Source organism: Punica granatum, chromosome 2, assembly GCF_007655135.1.
Source record: "Punica granatum isolate Tunisia-2019 chromosome 2, ASM765513v2, whole genome shotgun sequence".
NCBI classification, from domain to species: domain Eukaryota; kingdom Viridiplantae; phylum Streptophyta; class Magnoliopsida; order Myrtales; family Lythraceae; genus Punica; species Punica granatum.
Genome location: NC_045128.1, coordinates 25,814,642 through 25,832,053, shown reverse-complemented (window position 1 = coordinate 25,832,053; position 17,412 = coordinate 25,814,642). Strand labels below are relative to the sequence as shown.

Genomic DNA, 17,412 nt, shown 5'->3' with positions numbered 1-17,412 from the left:
TTTTTCGTCGGACTCTATATAAGTTTTCTATTTCTAGGAAGTTGGGCTCAATGTATATCTTCACCGAGGATCTCCATTTTTACCCCTAATTATTTGATATTTTGATGACGTGGCTAATCACATCATTCTCCGTTCGCCACCCAGTCACCGTCATGCAACAAAGTTGATGAAAATACAGAGGGACGCAAGATGATATTAAATCTATTCAGCGAAAAAAAAGATGATATTAAATCTTTTAAAATACTCGTGAGAGGTTGCCTTCGAAGGTTTTTGTAGTAGGTTTGGATCGATTTTGTGACCTCTAGCTTTGCTATGCAGTGGAGAACGAGACGAGCTCTGCCCTACACTAATATTTGGAGATTTAGATAGACAAATTTCACGATTATTTGAATTCAATTTGTCCTATTTTTATTTATTGTATAATTGCATTCCCAATATTTTCAAGTACGTATTTATATATATATATATATCTACATCTATATCTAATAAAGCGAAGACATAGCGGCTTAGTCAAATGGCCTTGAGATGCATGAATCACTGAACGAAATTTTCACCATAAAATTTATCAAGAAAAAATTAATAATTTTTAAAAAATTTATATTAAAATATATTTTATTAGAAGATCCGAATAAAATTTAATATTTTTTTAATTTTCAAATACTGGAACTTACATCAACATCATACTTGAGAATTCATTTTTTTTTGAAATTTTCAAACTTAGGGAATATTTTTTTTCTCATGATATTGATATAATAACATAATATTTTTGAAATTTTTGGAGAAGATTTTACTATTTACATAAAATTCAATAATCTTTATTTTTTTAAGATTTAAGATTAAATTAATATCTAATTACTTTAATATTAATATTAAAATACATGTACATTAATATATATCTTTAGATATATGATATAAATATGCTAATATAAATATATACTTCTTTTGATAATTTATGTTTGTGCATACGATCTTTATGATAGTTATTGACTTTCTTTATTGGTAAAATTCAATTAACATCAGTCAAATATATATAATATAATACAGTTTTATTGATTTTAATTTATGATTATTAATAGTTTAAAACAAGCATATATTATATAATAAAGTTGACAAAAAGGGAAAATGATTCATTTCACAACTACTTATATAACGAAATTGAACCAAATTAAAGAAGAAGAAGAAGAAATTATGTCACGTTCTACTCTGGGCTTCATGTCTATTATGTATTCATATGAAGGTTGGCGAGCGTAAATTGAACTTTTATTCCATGTCAAACAGTTGAAATTGCATCTGCTGTATCATTTTGACTTGTCCTATTTTTCCTCCCCATGTCCTTTGACAACAACAATAAAAAGAATAACCGTGTCTTTTTTTGCCCCTCATAAATTTTCTAAATTTGGCCGGACTCTGTGTGTGTATATAATATATATATATATATATATATATATGTAAACTATCCGCATGTATATAAGCAATCGATCGAATTCGACCTCACACGCACTGGTGGTGAATGTTTTGTAGAATCGACTTATATATGGAAGTTCCAATTTGGAACAAGGTGAAATTCTTCGTCAAACAAAAAGTAACTCTTTGTTTTACCTTAAGGGACCAAATAAGAAGGTAAAATTTTCGAATCAAGGGAACCAATATACATAATTTCATAAGAAAACAACTAACGATATGTAAATTTTCATAGAAATTTAAAAATTTATGTCATTGGATCAGCCGACTGTAGATAACATTGGACTGGAGAGGTCAGCAGTCCAGACTTTGGAATGGGTTGGTTGATTTTTGACCAAAATCATCCAAATTCAGTTTGGAATAAAATAATATTGCATTTCATAACCAAACCCATCCACACTAACCCCATTTGCATGACTTATACACACTTCCACCCGATTAGTCCTAGAGTTAGGCTGACGAGGGAAAATAGTCGCCTCCCCTAAAACTTTAACATGCTAAGGAAATTCATATATTATTTTACAATTTTTCATGAAAATTACTACTATTCACATTCGTATACGTTTCCCTAAAGACCCTGCCTCCCAATCTCTTTTTCTTTTTTTCTTTTTTTTTCTTCTTTTGGTAAATGGCCCCAATCCAAATCCTGAATCGGCCCATACAAAGAATTGTTTTTGCATGTCATAAATACTTACTGATTAAGCCAATAAGAATTAAAAGTTGAGTGATCTCTCTCTCTCTCTAGAAGGAGCATTAAAGAAGCGTTTGACGGGGTAGGTTTTGTTGGTCCTGAAGCATTACCAGATATATATATATATATATATTGTTTACGTATGCACATAACTCATTCCTTTCCCCCCGTAAAGTGGAGGCTTTAGAAATTTCTTATATATAAAAATTGATTTGGAGGACTTGGAACAGTGGGATGAAATTGTTTCAGTTGAGGTTCTTGACTTGGATTTGTCCTTATAACAAGTAAAGGAGTCGGCATCAGCTTCGAAATTGAAAAGCAATTCGTTTTCTTGATTAAGTTTCCTTGTGTATATATATATATACACACATCATTAGTCCCCTCTGGTTCTGAGACCAAAACGAGTTTAGGACAAGTCGACTTTGCTTTGGAATTGATAAGCTTCACATACATGATCAGAAATCGATACGTGAAGAGTTGCTGAGAACTCGAGAAGCTTGGAATTTCAAGATTAGTTGTATGGATATTTTGTTCCATCTGACGAGCTGATACGCACCAGAGAGAAACTTGCGCGGGCGTTCTGGGAGAGTGACCGTCGAAATACCCCTGGAGAATAAGAGCTGCGAGTCGGGTCTTGATCGGAAAGTTTTCTTTTGTCTGAACAATACCTCCGGTAATCATCTTGTTTTTTTGTTCACGCAACCTGTGCTCGTCATTTTCATGTTTATGTTGCTTCTTGTTGTGTCGTGTCGTTTCCTCTCATTCCGTGCCGTGCTATCAGCTGCATCGTGACGAAAACTCAGTTTTCTTTTCTTCTTTTTTTGGGGGAAAGACGAATACGATCGTAGATTGCCCCATTGGTGCTGGAATTTTGCTGCGTGAGAAAATTACACCTTGCACGACACCAACATGAAAGACAATAATGTTATGGAAAACCCTAATCATCTCTATCCCAATTGTTGTACGTACGCGGGACGACCTCAGTTTTGTCATATTGTTTGTGGGCAAACGTACAGACCATTTGTTGGTCACGTTTGAGAATGAGACCTAGGAAACATGAAATGAAGGATCTATTGATCTCTAGTTTTGGTATTTACAAAGCTCAGAAGATTCTTCTGCTTTAGCACATTCCTCATTTGCGCAACTCGATCGATCTACTTCTACTTAAAGCAACTATATATAAGATCGATCTTCAAGTTTCAAACATATCCCGGAAGCACGACAACTTTCACTCCCTCCATCTCCTTTTAGTTCTTATTGGTAGCTCAAAGGGGAAAGTCACCATCTTCAATCTTGTGTAAGCGTTGCACACTTTCATCCTCACTTTCATTTCTGAAGTCCAATTTTCTAATTTCAAAATCTGCCATTACTAAACATTTTGTTATGAAGAAGATCTTTCCGGTTTGTTTACTTGTCGTCTGTTTTCTTATCTACCTTATGTGTTCGAATGTTTTTCACTAAAAGAACTTGAAATTCGTCAAGAGAATGGTTTCATTTTCATTTCATTTCATGACAGCATAATTTGCCAACTGCATCATATCTCGTACTTATTCATATTTCCTTTTTTCTAAGTTATTTATATCAGTGGTCGAGGTTTTTCGTTTCGGCAGTAAGTAATGGTGAGTTGTTTGGGTTGAACTTGAACCACAACAGCCCGTATATGGATTAGGTCACAAATTAATGACAGCTCTGTTTCAGTCTTGAGCAGATATAGTTTCCTTCCTTCTCATGGTTCTTCTGATTACAATTGTGGACAGGTTTTCGGGTTGGAAATGGGCCTTGCAAATGGCAGGGAAATGGGCCGGTCCACACTTCTATGGGTGATGATGATACTTTTCCTGGTCACCAACTTCACTGCAATTGCAGGGGATGTACCAAGTAAGCTTTTTTATACACGTATCACATCACCCATCTTTATTCATCCAAAAAAAATCGCATCACCCATTTTTGGGGTGGCATCTCATGCATCGATCCGTCATACAACCTTGTAGTACAGATAACTAACAAAAAGAGGCATAATCAGTGCATAATCAATGTGATGGTGGCCTTTTTTTTAGTTGTTTGAACCGTATGGTATGGGCAAAGAATATATAAAAGTACTACTAATGAGATCCGAATTTTGCTCAAGGATAAGTACCATAACATCGAAACCCCTACTCGTTCATGATAATATTCGCCAATTCTTTCTCAGGAAGACATCTTCTACAGACCAGTAATGCTTCAGACCAAATAAGCTACTCGGATGACACAGTGAGGGTGGATCCATTGGACAGTTTCAAGAAATATAGAGGAGGTTACAACCTCACTAACAAGCATTATTGGAGTGTAAGTTATCACGAGACCATATTACCCATTAAAATATAATCTGGAAACAGCTGTTCATTAAAGAAGATTGAGGAATTAGATTGTTCTGCCAAATCTTATTATACACAAATTGATCATGGAATGGTGTTTGTCTTCAGTACAATAAGAATAGGTCATTTGGAAGATCATGCATGTGATGGAATCGTTGTAGATAGATACGGATTCTGTACTGTAATTGACTGTGTGTTTTTTCCATGGAACGAAGCTTTCTCCTAGAGCTTGTACTTACCATTAATTGTTTCCACGAATGTTGCAGTCAACAATTTTTACTGGAGTTTATGGTTATGCGATTGGGGTGTCGTGGCTTCTCTTTGGAATACTATTTGGGGGATTTATAGCATTAACCAGCTTGTGTGGGCATTCTTCAAATAAGAAGAGCAGCAGCAAACTTCAGGACCGAAAATCATACTGTCACCAGCGGCACTGTCACCTATGGCTTGTACTCGTTGCTTGCATATTCACAGTCCTGGCGATGTAAGTCCGACCAAACTTTAGCATGATACTCTACAAACACGCGAGGAGGTTGTTAGTGCAACACTCCTTGCTTGAGTGATCGATATCCTTTAATCCCGTCTCACATCTGACACCAAAAGGCTGCAGTTCCAATCTTAGAATATTGTTGCACTGGTTGTTTCTAGGCTTGTGGGCACACCTGCTTGTGAACCAAATCTGGTTGGATACGGACCCAGCCACTGGTTGGGATGGTTTTCCAGTGCCTTTTATTGGGTGCATCTTTGTTGACTGAGCGTGCCAAGTCGTATTTAAATGTGCCCAAAGCTCACATAAAAAGTAATTTTTCGATAAACGAGTAGCCTATAACTAGGTGCATTTCTTAGTCCTGATATTTTGTTTTAGTGATTGGAAAAACTGTGCCCGTAGGGCTAGGCACATGGCCATCAAATTTGCACCATATAGCAAATAACGAGACCTTATTAGTCCTGCAGTGTGCTTGGTAGAGCCGGTTTAATCCTGCACAACTGGTCACTGCTGGTCTTCAAAGTGACGCTCTTTTTAACTGATGTTTGAACCAAACACTAATCATCTCGATATCGAATGTGAATTATCAGTGTGGCAGTGGGTTTGGTCCTTGGGGGCAATGCCAAGTTCCACTCGAGGGCGAATACAGTAGTAGACATAATAATGGACACGGCAAATGAGGCAACAGAGACCATACACAACACCACAGGAGCCATGAGACAGATCAAAGCAGCCCTGGAGACCTCCAAAGGAACCACGGAAATCTCAGTTACCGCCTCAGCTGATAGCGCTTCGGGTTTCCTTGGGTCTACTTCCCAGAGACTCGATTCCGAGGCTGCTGACATTGAAAGGCAGGCCTCAAAGAATAGGCGATTGATCGATAAAGGCCTAAAGATAGTGTAAGACTTCACAGTTACTGCCTCTGATTATTCATGTCAACATGCCATGTCGTTGTGAGATCATAGTTTGTTTTCATCCTCGATTCTCCTCTTGAGTTGCACTGGTGACTGCGTTCTGTTTGCAGGTACATAATAACCTCAGTGACCATATCCATCAACTTGGTTGCGGTAATAGCTTTATCAGGTACATGTCCTTATTAACCTGATTGATTATAATTTATAAGTATAACGTGCCATTCAATTTCCTCGAATAAACGGGTATAAAGAGGAAGTGATACAAATTATAATTCTGTGAAATTGTGTATTTTTAACTTTTCGACTTATTGATGACTTCTGCTATTGATCAAATTATGAAAACATCGGCAGAATGGACATAATTCAATTTAAACTATCATACCTGCTTATTGTACTGCTAATAAGAAGTGCAAACTGAGGTTGATCACCTTAAGTTATTAATTAATAATCCTCTCTTTTTGTTTTTCCTCAGTCACCGGATTCCTGAAGTTACGGCAGCCACTGTACTGGTACGTAACATAATCTTTCCCGAGAACTGGAGCTCATAGCATTCTTGAGTTGAGGTTCCCAAACCGAAGCATACGTGGTTCCGTTTAAATTTGAGACATTTTTTTTTCTTGCAGGCTTATCACACTGTGCTGGCTCTTGACATTCATGTGCTGGCTCCTCTTCGGGATGTACTTCTTCTTAGACAAGTAATGCTTCGAAACCATTTACATCAACAAATTCACCAACAAACATTATGATTTATAACAAGCTGATGCCAGGAACAGCACCACGAGATTAATGATGTCTGATTAGAATGAAAGGACAAGTTGAGATTAGTTGTCCTCTTTAACAGGGCACAATAATCCTCAACTTTGACTGTCTTTTCATTTTTGTCGAAATCTTTTTGGTCTCTTTGTCAGTGAAGATCTCGACTATGTTACCTGAAATTTTCACGTTCATATAATGCAGGTTCTCAAGTGACACGTGCACGGCTCTCGATAACTTCCAGAGGAATCCGAACAACAACAGCCTGAGCACAATCCTTCCCTGTGATGAATTGCTCTCCGCGAAATCTGTCTTGTCTGATGTTAGTGCAGGCATCTATGACCTTGTCAATGAGGTATCGATCTAATGCTCTTACCACAAAGTGTTACGTATAGAACATACGACTTATTCTCATCCTTCATGATGTTTGTGAAGACACTAAAATTTCGAGATCCTCAGGTTAATGCTAATATATCACTCCTACAAGGAACTCCGAATCAGAATTTCTTCAGCGTCTGCAATCCATTCTCTGCACCCCCCAGTTTAGATTATCAGCCGGACAACTGCCCACCGAATACTATTCGCATTGCTGACATACCGAAGGTACTGTCCAAGATTCAATATTCATCGAGAAACACCATTCTATATGTTATCCTTTTATCGAGGTTTAACATACAAATGTTCGTTTTGATCACTTGAGAAAACAATTGGATAAAGTCAAAATGGATTCATTTCTTTGCCTGTATTGATTGGCAATGAGTAATATCGATCTGATAATTGGTAAACTTTGTTCTGTCATTGTCTTCTATGAAGGTATTGAAGTCTTTCACTTGTTCTGATGCCAACGCCGAGAACTGCTCCGCCAATGGAGAATTCATCTCTACAAGTGATTACAATAAAGTGGAGGCATACACGAGCTCAATTCAGACCCTCCTTAACGCATACCCTGGCATGGAGAGCCTGATCGAATGTCAGTCCGTGAAGGACGCATTCTCAGAGATCCTCCTCACACACTGCGGACCGCTGAAGAGGTACGTCCACATGGTGTGGTCTGCGCTTGCATTCCTTGCAGTGGTCATGGTGTTTTTAGTTATCCTGTGGTCTAGGAGAGCTATGCACGAACAGAAACATCATGTTGCCGACTGTTCGGTGAAGCCCCATTCAGTTTCAGTTAACAACAATCCCGAGACCGAATCAATGCGAAGAGACATTATTTGATCGTGGAACATGACCGGACAAGCGGGGACTTCCTAAAGGACTCGGGTTTTTTGTAATTTGTGTAGCGGGTTGGAAATACATGAAAATAACATAAAAGAGAAGAACAAGCAGGACATACACACAAACAGATACAACCACATCCCAGAAGGAGGCGATGGTGAGTTGAGAAGTAGCTGAAGGCAGAGACAATATTACATATATACGTTGCAAAATTCTCTCTCTCTCTTTATAATTATATGGCAGCCTTTTCCATTTAATTGATTAAAGGAAAAAGGCTGAAATGGGGATTCAACCCCTTGATGGAAATGTAAAATATATTATTTATAAAGGAATATTCTCAATTATTTGATGAGTTCGCTAACAATTTTGCCCCTGAAAGAGCAAATTGCCAACGTTTTTGTCCCTCAATGAAAATTGTCACCGATTTCGTCCTTGAAAGTCCATTCCGTCATCTGCTCGTGGAAACCCTTGATAGAAATCCGAAGTGGCGCTGATATGTACACAGACGGCGTTAAAAAATCAATTATTCAATCCCATGAGCAAAACCGCGTCATTGTTAGGTTATTTAGAAATTAAAAAAATATATATTAATAAGAAAGGATTAAAGAAATAGGGGAGACGAGTTAGAGGACCGTCAATAGCTCAACCTAGAATCGATTTAGGGTTGTGAAATCGAACCCTAAAAATGGACTTAGGGCTCTGAAATTTAGGAGATAGAGCTAGAACTATGTAGACTGCACATTGAAGAGGGGGCTATCCATTTTACCACCTTGGAGGTAATGTGGGGCAATCCGGATTACCGGTAATGTTTCATTCTCAAACATGGTAATAACTGATAACTTATTTCTCGATAACTTAATCGCTTGTCCAATTGAACAAAAGCAAATAGCAAACGTTACATATACGCACTTCTTTTACAAGTTACTCTCATAACACCTCTTGCAATGACAATAGAAGGCTATTACATTACATTATGGAACCCCCATGATTGAATGTACTGACGTACCTAACTCGATTCCGAAAGTTAAACACAACGATTTTCTAGCCCTGCCCTTGCTAGTCCGGATCGGGATGGACCTATCAACTCTAACCGAGCGATAGGGCCCTAGGAAGTTGATTACTACGAATGTTACAGTCTGTTTCCTTTAAAGACACGTACTAAATGGACCCAATTAAGACAAATTCAAAGGTCGAAACTCGAAACAACTCATTAGGATGTATCATGTGGTTGGGATGAAGCTTATGCCCAAGCAAGTATTGGCCAATGACACCTCATGGTCTCTCATTGAAAAAAAACTTCTTGGTTAGGATCAAGTTTATTCCTAACCGAGAATTCGTCTCGATCTATTAATCGGTTCATAACACCTCTTGGTCTCACTGAAAAATGAATAAAAAACATGGTTGGGATCAAGTTTGAACCTAAGGGAGTATTAGTCTATATTTATTGGTTGATGACACCTCGTGATCTCACCCCAAAAGAAGGAAAATAAATTTTATCGTGTGACTGATGACACCTCGTGATCTCATTAAAAAATATTCAAAACTATGAGGGGAAAATTGAAAACCATAGGAAATTGTGGGGTGGTTATGAGATTCTTTTTTTCAGTAATAAAGGCTGACAGAGGGGAGAGGAGAGGACGAGGAAGAAGAAGAAGACGACGACGACGACGACGGAGAGAGTGACGAAGAGAGTGAACAGGACGAGGCTTTCAGGGCGACGGTTAGCCTCCCGGAACGGACATGGTGGAGCTGAAGGATTGCATGGAGGAGCTGCTGAAGTTCACTCTGCAATCTCACATTTGTCGGACGCTGTGTCTCGATTTCGACCTCGGCATCTCCACTGACTACTGCTCTGCTCTCCTCGTGGAAGACGAAAACGACCTCAACGCCTCGCCGTCTCCTTCCTCCGGTAACACCGCTTCGTGATCGTAACTCGCCGCTTCCTTATCTTTTCACTTCCCCCTGTTCCCTGGGAAAAATTTGACGAAAAAGATGGCTCCTTTGGAAGTTTGATAACGCGGTTTGATTGATTGATTGAAGCCGATAGCTTTTTGGCTCTTGCAGGGTCCTTTGAAGGCGTCCCGCGTTATCCTTTATACAGACGTCTGGCTGTGGCTCTAAGTGAAGCCATACGTTCCGGAATGTTAAGCAAGAAAGATGAGAAAACCGCATTCTTTGATGAAGAAAACACCATAAATCAGAACGGAGAGCTAGATGAATTGATTCAGCAAAGAGGAACTGAATTGATGAATGTATGAGCTTGTTATGTTCTCTGATTGATTGATTGTGTTTTGTTCTGTACTGAGAGTTTGACATCAGAGTGGAGCCTAACCCGCTGCTATGATTTGCTACTCGTGTTTCTGCAGATTTTGAAGACCATAAACTTCGAAATTCATGTTCAAGAGCCTTTCTTTACGCAACTAAAAGGTAGTATTGTGTGCTCCAGGCCTAAGGCACAATGTGGGTCAGATTGCGTGACAATCTTTTTCCTTGAATTATATCTCGTAAATTTCATGTTTTATTATATTTTTAGTCTTACATTACGCTTGTCTCATTATGAACTTGGTCCCGAGTATGAGAATGATGTGTTTGTGCATTCTTTTTTCCCTTTTATTGATCAAGTTGCAAATTGTATAAAGTTTAAGAGTTATGATGATACTCATTTACAGATGGGCAGAAGACAGTTGAAGGAAGATGTGCTACTGGTGATTACAATCAGTATGATTCTCATTCATATATGCAAAAATATTTATTTTCCATCTGTCATGTTTGTCATATATAGTTCTTTGATCTCCTTTTGGTCTCACTATTTGAATTCCATAATAATTAAAGCAAATTGCAATTGTCTGGCATGCAACTTTTTGACCAAGTGAACAAAGAAAACTGGACAGGAAGATACGATGCAAACTATATCTTTACAACCAAATAGTCATTTTTCCCCTGATAATTGTCCTGAATTCCCTAAGAGCTAACTTAGACTAAAATTGGTTGATAGATAAGTATGACCAAATCTTATATTAATAAGTCCTTTTTGTAGATTTAGTTTTAGAACTTTCATGTATATTCTTACCAAATAAAACTGGGGCATTTCGGAAAATAAATTGTTTGGATGGACTCAACTAATATCAGCTATCCGTTACAACAGTTACCGTCAGTTTCGGTTGCTAAAATTCTTCCAAAATTCCGTTGTGCCTTTAGAACTAAATCAGGTTGATACTGTGCCTTTTCCAATTATATGATTTTAGTTTTTTTTAGCAGTCTTTTGGTAGCTTACTTGAGTTTGTCTTCAGCATTAGTACAGGTGCCTTCATTCTTGTCAACAAGTGTTTGGTTCTTGAGGTTCAGGTGATGGCTAGTTATTCAATTGATCTCTGCTTTATTTCTTGCTATATACACATCTAACTTTTAATTAACAGGATGTTCGTAAATATGCTTCATTTCTGGAGATGTTGGAAGGAGAGGGTCTGAGTAAAGTCCTTCCTGGAGTTAATACTTTTGAAGATGGTATTCTCATCATCTTTGGCTCTTTAGAGGAAGTGGTAACTTCATAGTGGTGAAATGTTTATTTGGTGATTCTAGTTAATAAAGGTTTAGCTGTCTGAATGAAATAAGAATAAGGTTAACTAATAAGCCCAAGGTCAACTCAATTTTAATTAATTGTTGGAATGTCTGAGCCAAGAGCTTCAACCTCAAGCTTAAGATGCTTGGATTATATCTGGGACTGTAAATCCGTCATATAGATGCTCTTTCTGTTACATGAGATTCATTCATTAACAGTGATTTGATGCTTCTTCTAGGTGTGCAAATCTACAGAAGGTTCTACATGGAAGAGAAGGAAAGGGACAATGGTGTTCTCGCAATTGATATATTAAAATCAAGTCATCAGCCTTACATTTCTGTAGCTCGGATAATATCTGTAAGTATGAACCGCTCTGGTTTCTTATGTTATATATAACATAATTTTGACTACTGTATAGTTTTGTGCTGTCAATATTCTGATCTTGATCGGACATCCTTTTATTTTATTTTATTTTATTTTATTTTAGTATTATTATTATTATTATTATTATTTTGCCCTTTTTGGTTACACATGCAGGTACTGGGTTACAATGGGGTTCATAACCTTCTCGGCCTTGTTCATACTGCTGGAACAGTATCTGACTCACTTCCGCCACCTAGATCTGCTCTTCTCTCTGCACTTCAGCAACCTTATAACCGAGATGTAAATTGACAGCTATCCTGCATATTGTCAACTCTATTTCTTCCCCAATTATGTGCAAAATTTTTCTAACGTCTCCTTTAAAGCTCTTGTGATGCTGGCAATTGATTTGAAGCTGTTATATTTTTGTTTCCTGTTAGTGGTCCTCTGTGGCTCTTTTTATAAATAACTAATGTGTGAATTTCATCCGTTGTCATTTGAAAAACTGATGTTTATAATGTCTTGCGTAGCCTGCCAAAAAAATTTACCACAAGTATAATAGAGTTCGTAGTTCTCACCTGTGAGCTGATGAAGTTTTTAGTATGATGGGCATGGTATGTTAGTAAGAAAGACATTTCTAATATGTCATATTTGGATGTGTTACCGATAACCTAACTTGCAAAATTATTATATAACTCTGTAATTAAATTTGTCCCTTATTGGCACGAGGTAAAAGGTAGCACCTTAACTGATGGGGCCAGGGCTTTGGCCAAGCATTTCAGCAGGAGCAGCAGCAAATACTGGGGAAGCTTAGATGGCAGTGGTGAGTAACTGCTAGCTGTTCAATGTCATTATATCCAAGCAAACTTTAGTCCTCTTCACATTGAAATGTTCTGCTTTTCTGGAACTAGGATTATTTTGTTTTCATTGTTGTTATCTTCAAATCATTCATCCAACATGTGTTGTTAATGTTTCCTTTTCTTCTTGCTTTAACCTTCTGTTACTTGATTTTTGGAGTAGGTTTTGACCACGCGGATTATTATTATTATTATTATTATTTTACTTCTTTTATTTTTTAAATTTTTATTTGGTAAATTTCGACGACACCCCCTATAATTTGTAAAATGGTCAGCGACACCCCCTCATTTCAAAATTAGTCTCATAGCACCCATCCTTTCGTTGATTTCTACTTTTTTTTCTTAAATTGGGTCAAATTGGGTTCGGCCAAAGAAATCAGGTAACAGGTCGGTTTGTGTTGTTCCGTGGCATGGGATCCACGTGGCAAAGTGAATGTTCTGTTGGTGCCACGTCAGTGAAAGGAGGGGTAGTTTGTGGTTAATTTTTCAAAAGAGAGACGTCGGTGGCCATTTCACAAACTGTAGGGTGTGTCGTCGAAATTTACCCTGATTATTTTTATTTTTTATTTTGTGGTTCTCATTGTATGCTGCTTCGTATTTAAGGATAGAATGTAAAGGCCTCGGAATGGAATTCCCTCTTCATCCCTTCTACGGAAGGCATTCATTCTTTAGGAAATCCTTTACAAACTGTGCAATTTCTTAGTATCCTATTGCTATCATAGGGCGGGGTTCTCACTGATTATCTTACCGCGCTGTCTTTTCTTTAACCTTATGAAAGGTGTCCTTTCTATGTTGTCAGATTCTAGAAAAAATAAGGCTGCAATGGACATCATTACCTGCCTGATTTCATCCTGCTGCTGGTTGAACTTGCATGTTGTTCCACCTCATGGAGTTGTGTTCGAGATAAGGGATGCTAATGGTTATGGCGCAAGGTGGTCTGGAGACGGCTCCAAGGTAAAGTGTAGACCTTAAATCTATCACACGTTAGTAATTGGACCATCCTTCTTCATCAAGTCAATGTTTGTTCCAAGTAAGCTCATTACTTATCTCGAACTCAAATGAGATGTTTGCAAGATAAGAACCAAAAGGGAAAAGGGAAAAGCTTTCTAATTCAAGCTAGAAACTGTTACTGCTACTTTCTCGTGTGTGAACACTCCTACAAATCCATTTATGTTCCTCATTGGTTTACGTTCTCTATCTGTTCAGAATGTTTTGTTGCGGTCTTATTTATAGGGGAGACCAAAGAGAAAAAAAAATAATAATAATATATTGAATTGTACAATACTTATATTGCACGTTAACAGATAACTGTATCCGTTTTTGCTCTGGTATATTACCCATCTGGTGGTTGATACAAAATTGCTTCCACCAGAGAATAGAAATGTATGAAAATTTCTTTTAACTTCCATATCAAAGTGATCAAGGCGCATTTGGTCATAGACAACAGTTTCAGTTATCTGTAAATGCCGATCCCAGCAAAGTTGTGTATCTAATCGATGCATGCATTTTGCAAATACAACTGCGAATTTCCTTGAGTTTAGAAAAGATTTTTTTAATATAAATTTTAGAAAAGAAAATAGGTAAATCGAAACTCTTTCCCGGGTTTCTGCAAAATGTGGGCACTATGAATTGCCCTTGGGTGGTTTTTCTTCATCGCAGCTCGCTTTTGTTGAATTGTTTACTGTGTCTTAACCAATTCGTATCACATGTTGTTTCAGTTTATTGGATTTCTCGAGCCTTACATGAAGGATGGTCACTTGAGAAGATGGAGGCACTGATTTTAGCCGGATGACACCTTAATCGGCCAAAAACCTTGCGTAGCTGTTATGCATGTTTGACCAACATACTTTACGAGCTAGGAAATTTTTCAGTTCAGTCACAGATGCTTCAGTCATTTTTTTTGTCTTTTCTAAGTGCATCGTACTCCAAATTTTAATTTACATACGATACAACAATGATGCAGCCGATAATAAGTACACGCAGTCGACTGTCTGAATGGTCTGTAGTATGACACAAATGAAACGATAAGTCCAGAAAAGACAAAATAGTGCTGGAGGGTTTGTGACAGGACTGAAAAATTTCCGCGACAAGCTAGATCGGTTATATGTTCATAAGTTTTGAGATTTGCTCCGCTGTAAAGCTGATGATTTAGGTTGAGCCTTTCTCCATCAATCTAGTCACGATCCATCGAAAAAAATCCAAAATAGGGTACCAATTGCCTCATGAAGTGTGGGTCGTGTATTCAAATCACGGCTAATATTTGGGATTGGCTTTAGATTGCAACAACCCAAAATGACAAAATCTCCATAACATCCCTCCAAGATTTTCTTTGGTGCAATCTGTGACGTGCTTCTTTCTAAGCATATATTTTGATAAAAATAAAATCCCAGCACATGGAAGAAAAGCAGATGTCCTTTCCTTTTCAAAGTCAAACGCCGCCACCGTCTTCTCCTCCGCAAAGCACGCCGTTCCATCAAGCTGGACGGCGGCTTAGTCGATTTCATGCGCCGTCGATCGGTCAAATTGATCAAGTGAGGTGTGTTCTTATGTATCGCTCGTATTTATGCTTATCTCAAGCTCTAATTTGATCTTTAAAACCTAATTTATACTAGGGGCATCTGTGCACATTGCGTGGGCGTGATTGCTCTCGAACCAGGGAGCAAACTCAATTTTTGGTTCAACAATCTAAGTCGGTAAAGTATTGCCTTTCTCATTCGAATAGCTATACGAGTCTTAACTTGACTGCCTAAGAATTTAGTAGGGTGCACTGTATTTTTTAACTCGATAAATTTGTTCATATATAATATAGTAAAGTTTATAATTTTAAATTCTTTCAAATACGCTCTTTGAATGATCAGTTTCTTGTAATTATAATATTAATTTTTTTGTTTATTTTGAGTTTTAAATTTAATTTGTAAATTATTTCACTCTAATATACTAAATTAAAGTTCAATATATATTTTACATACATATAATAGTAAAGCATGTGACTTTAAATTATTTCAAATATCATATGGATTCACAATATATAAATATTATTAATTAACAGTGAGCAGTTACAAAAGCATGAAAAGCTTCTGTTTTGCCAAATATGTATGTATGGCGACCTCCAGTGATTGCTCCAGAATTTATATATCATATATAGATACATTTACAATCAAATGAAGTACATATATTATACATTAATATGTGAAAAGTCTTTGAAAGAGGACCTAAGCATCCACTATAAAATACAAAAGTTGAAGAACACTTATGAGACGTCGTCTTTTGTAAACTCTCAGCTCGTGGTCAATTATCTCTTGACTTGCTCAAAAAGTTCAATGTTTTATAAAAGGATTTGTATATCCATCTATTTTGTTCGAAAAATTTAATAATGCTTATCTAAATATCAATATTTTATTCACCTAAGAGTAATTTTCGAGGGGATAAACATGTATGATATAACAATTAATTTGATCTCATCATATATATATATATATATAGTAAAATAGACTAGACCAGTAATAAATGTCTATATCATATATTATATATATAGTAAAATAGACTGCGTATTTTAAAACACTAAATTTCATAAATTAAAAATTATAGTAAATAAAATAACTATAATAATAATAGTTATGTATATATATATATAGTAAAATAGATTATGCCGGTAATAAATGTCCATAATAAACGTTCCTAATATTGTAAAAAACTAAATTTAATAAATTAAAAATTACGATAAATAAAAATTTATTCTAAATAAAATAACTATAATAATAATATAATAATTTTTAAGATACAACGAACAAATCTTGTCCAAACAGTACAAAAATGGTGAAACAAAGTTTTATTTTAATTGGACAAGACTTGAGAACAAGTTTGATACAAACATTACAAATTAAATTATAATCAATCTGTATATAAGTACAAAATATATAAGTACACTAATTTAATTTGAAATTAGTGTTTCAAAATATGCATAATTACAATAAGAAATTATTCAAAGATATATGAAAAAGAACCCGTGCAATGCACGTGCTAAAAGCACTAGTCTCATCATATAATACACCCAAGGACTTCCCATCAAATAATCTATAATTACCATTTTCTTTCTTTCCAACTCTAGACTCGATCAACTTCTTCCTTCTAATTCTCAAATAAAAATTTAAGTTACATATAATAGTTATGTATTGAAAAAAAAAATTATGGGGTGGCATGTAAAGGTGGTAGCAGCTGATGGAGGCAAGGATGGAGGAGGTAGTGGGAGTAGAGCCGAAGACACCTCAAAGAAAAGGTAGTAGTTGTAGTGGTAGCAGCAGTGGTAAAGGACGCTCGAGAGTGATGATAACTTTCAAAAGCAGTGGAGTCTCTTACATTTCATGAGATGTTGACAACTTACAATAATATTTTTCTAACCTTCATGAGAGTGGGCATGGAGGGACTAAATAGATAGGAGTTTGGTTGTACTTTAAAAACATTTTTACCTCCTAAAGTATGTTGCAATTAAATAGTTGGATGGTAAAATGGCTGAATCCTCACTGGTTATGTGATGTGACTTTCATTACAATATATAATCATATGCAATGTTTTATGTGTGAAAACTATTTATACATGACTAAAATACGTAATCTATACAAGGTAAGCGATAATGACAAGCATTTCTAAAATAAAAGATATGCTAAGATTTCATAAAATCTTCTCTATTACTCCCCCACAAGCCGAGCAGGGACTTCGCCACATGAAGCTTGGGCCGAATGTCAACAAAGCGAGAAGAAG

General features: G+C 36.5%; 2 protein-coding genes across 3 annotated transcripts; both read left to right on the top strand.

Annotated features, from left to right (window-relative positions):
- The first annotated feature begins 2,381 nt into the window (after positions 1–2,381).
- On the top strand, positions 2,382–8,222 carry LOC116194384. Of its 2 annotated transcripts, none has more exons than XM_031523196.1 (11): positions 2,382–2,825; positions 3,910–4,030; positions 4,344–4,477; positions 4,773–4,990; positions 5,584–5,892; positions 6,018–6,076; positions 6,380–6,416; positions 6,531–6,602; positions 6,865–7,015; positions 7,120–7,263; positions 7,474–8,222. In XM_031523196.1, exons 2-11 carry the CDS (start codon positions 3,925–3,927, stop codon positions 7,876–7,878), a joined length of 1,635 nt encoding a protein of 544 aa, XP_031379056.1. In that variant the 5' UTR covers positions 2,382–2,825; positions 3,910–3,924; the 3' UTR covers positions 7,879–8,222. The 2 variants fall into 2 exon arrangements, with proteins under 2 accessions (XP_031379056.1, XP_031379057.1); XM_031523197.1 differs by lacking the exon at positions 2,382–2,825 and adding an exon at positions 2,915–3,449.
- A 1,281-nt stretch (positions 8,223–9,503) lies between these two features.
- LOC116197375 lies at positions 9,504–14,719 on the top strand. The gene is made up of 11 exons (XM_031527512.1): positions 9,504–9,787; positions 9,943–10,130; positions 10,245–10,305; positions 10,548–10,596; positions 11,169–11,223; positions 11,295–11,382; positions 11,676–11,794; positions 11,975–12,100; positions 12,527–12,620; positions 13,454–13,608; positions 14,373–14,719. The coding sequence occupies exons 1-11, from the start codon at positions 9,619–9,621 to the stop codon at positions 14,430–14,432; spliced, it is 1,164 nt and encodes a 387-aa protein (XP_031383372.1). The 5' UTR covers positions 9,504–9,618; the 3' UTR covers positions 14,433–14,719.
- The last annotated feature ends 2,693 nt before the right edge of the window (positions 14,720–17,412 follow it).

Bases quoted from the DNA above. Each gene is read 5' to 3' on its own strand.
- LOC116194384 (XM_031523196.1), top strand. From the start codon at position 3,925: ATGGGCCTTGCAAATGGCAGGGAAATGGGCCGGTCCACACTTCTATGG. The intron at 5,893-6,017 runs GTAAGACTTCAC...TTCTGTTTGCAG, and splicing joins GATAAAGGCCTAAAGATAGT to GTACATAATAACCTCAGTGA. The intron at 7,016-7,119 runs GTATCGATCTAA...CGAGATCCTCAG, and splicing joins TCTATGACCTTGTCAATGAG to GTTAATGCTAATATATCACT.
- LOC116197375 (XM_031527512.1), top strand. From the start codon at position 9,619: ATGGTGGAGCTGAAGGATTGCATGGAGGAGCTGCTGAAGTTCACTCTG. The intron at 11,383-11,675 runs GTATTCTCATCA...TGCTTCTTCTAG, and splicing joins AGTTAATACTTTTGAAGATG to GTGTGCAAATCTACAGAAGG. The intron at 12,101-12,526 runs GTAAATTGACAG...TATTGGCACGAG, and splicing joins AGCAACCTTATAACCGAGAT to GTAAAAGGTAGCACCTTAAC.